Source organism: Austrofundulus limnaeus, unplaced genomic scaffold (assembly GCF_001266775.1).
Source record: "Austrofundulus limnaeus strain Quisiro unplaced genomic scaffold, Austrofundulus_limnaeus-1.0 Scaffold1272, whole genome shotgun sequence".
Classification (NCBI taxonomy): Eukaryota; Metazoa; Chordata; class Actinopteri; order Cyprinodontiformes; family Rivulidae; genus Austrofundulus; species Austrofundulus limnaeus.
The window spans coordinates 67708-69693 of NW_013953674.1; the positions used below are offsets into that span (position 1 = coordinate 67708).

Sequence of the window (1986 nt, forward strand, 5' to 3'; positions counted from 1 at the left end):
ACACACACACACACACACACACACACACACACTGCTTTAGAAACAGTGGTGTGGTTCTGACAGAAACTGCTTATCTTCATCCGTCATGTGGTCCACCAGATGTGGTCCACCAGATGTGGTCCACCAGATGTTCTCACTGTTCTTTTCAAAGAGGCGCTGTAACCTGAGGCCGTCTCACATCCCAGATGCTGTCCAGTCAGATCCTGGTGGGCTCAGTGGACTGTCAGCGCTTCCAGGTGTTGTGTCAGAGTCAAGGTGTGAGGGCGTACCCTGAAATACGCCTGTACAGCACCAAGCAGCCGGAGCGTTACACGTATGTAGTGTTCTCCTCAACATGGAAGATGTGTTAGAAATAACTGTACGTTGTAGTAATTTATCAGATGTTTACATCCAGTGAAACTCTTCTACTTGTACCTGACTGACAGTTGTTGTGTTGTGAAACAGCAGGGTGTAAATGTGTGTTTGTGTACAGGACTTATAATGGTTGGCACAGAGACGCACATTCACTCAGATCCTGGGCGCTCAGGTTAGTCTAAGTCCTGTTTCATTGTGTTTTATCATTCTTTTTGTCTTTCCTTTGATCTCTGTCTTTTTTTGTCTCTACCTTGTCAGTTGTGACCTGAGTGTGTTTTTTTGTGTGTCTGTTAGCAAAACATCTTGTGAACTGCTGGATGGATTCTAATGAAACTCTTAGAAATGCATCATTGTTTCTCTTCTTTCCATCTTTCTTTTCTTCCTTTATGTTTATTCTCTCCATCTTTCATGAATCAATGTGCGAGTTTGACTCCTCTTGTAGCGGTTTGTTTGAGCTGAGTGTGTTTGTGTGTGTTTTTGTGCAGCGCTTTGCCTCGAGCATCTGTGGATCTGACTCCAGACACCTTCAGGTCTCAGGTTCTGTCTGGTCGGGGTCACTGGGTTTTGGACTTTTATGCCCCCTGGTGTGGACCCTGTCAGCACTTTGCCCCTGAGTTTGAGGTCCTTGCTCGGGTCAGACACTTTGTGTTTTTGTAAAKTGTAACATTAAACGTAACAGAGCTTGTGTGTGTGCAGAGGTTCACAAACAACATGTTTGTTGTGTGACTGACAGATGCTCAAAGGAACGGTCCGATCAGGGAAGATGGACTGTCAGGTTCATTATCAGACCTGTCAGAGCGCTGGAGTCACTGCATACCCTACAGTCAGGTTTTACCCTGACCTGGGAGCAAACAGGGTAAGAACACACACACAGACACACACACACACACAGACACATACCCTACAGTCAGGTTTTACCCTGACCTGGGAGCAAACAGGGTAAGAACACACACACAGACACACACACACACACACAGACACACATACCCTACAGTCAGGTTTTACCCTGACCTGGGAGCAAACAGGGTAAGAACACACACACAGACACACACACACACACACACACACACAGACACATACCCTACAGTCAGGTTTTACCCTGACCTGGGAGCAAACAGGGTAAGAACACACACAGACACACATATACACACATATACACACATATATATACNTTTTCACACAGCTCCGTCCCTATTGATCTACGACTCCATGCGCTCACATATCACTGATAACGTTCAAAAACAAGTGAAGCGCACTAATTCAGTGCTAGCCGTCATTCCGGGTGGATTGACAAAAGAACTCCAGCCGCTAGATGTTGGCATCAACAGAGCTTTCAAAGCGAGACTGCGAACTGCGTGGGAGCAGTGGATGACAGAAGGCGAACACACTTTCACCAAGACGGGGAGACAGCGCCGGGCGACATACGCCACTATCTGCCAGTGGATTGTAAATGCCTGGGCTGATATATCAGACTCAACAGTGGTCCGAGCTTTCAAGAAGGCAGGAATTGTCACTGAGCTGACAGACAACAACAGAGACGCTGACTCGGTTAATGACGACTTTGATGAGACGGAGCCGGGCGTGTTGGATGCCGCATTAGCCCAGCTGTTCAATTCCGACACCGAAGAAGAA

General features: G+C 47.1%; 1 protein-coding gene across 1 annotated transcript in view; it reads left to right on the forward strand.

The window, feature by feature from the left end:
• Positions 1-185: 185 nt before the first annotated feature.
• Positions 186-1986, forward strand: part of LOC106534809 (dnaJ homolog subfamily C member 10) — a gene marked incomplete at its 5' end in the record, with an annotated part of 5780 nt that continues 3979 nt past the window's right edge. Inside the window, 4 exon segments of the mRNA XM_014031572.1 lie at positions 186-313; positions 473-526; positions 840-987; positions 1088-1210. Of these exon segments, the coding sequence (XP_013887026.1) occupies positions 186-313; positions 473-526; positions 840-987; positions 1088-1210 (453 nt within the window).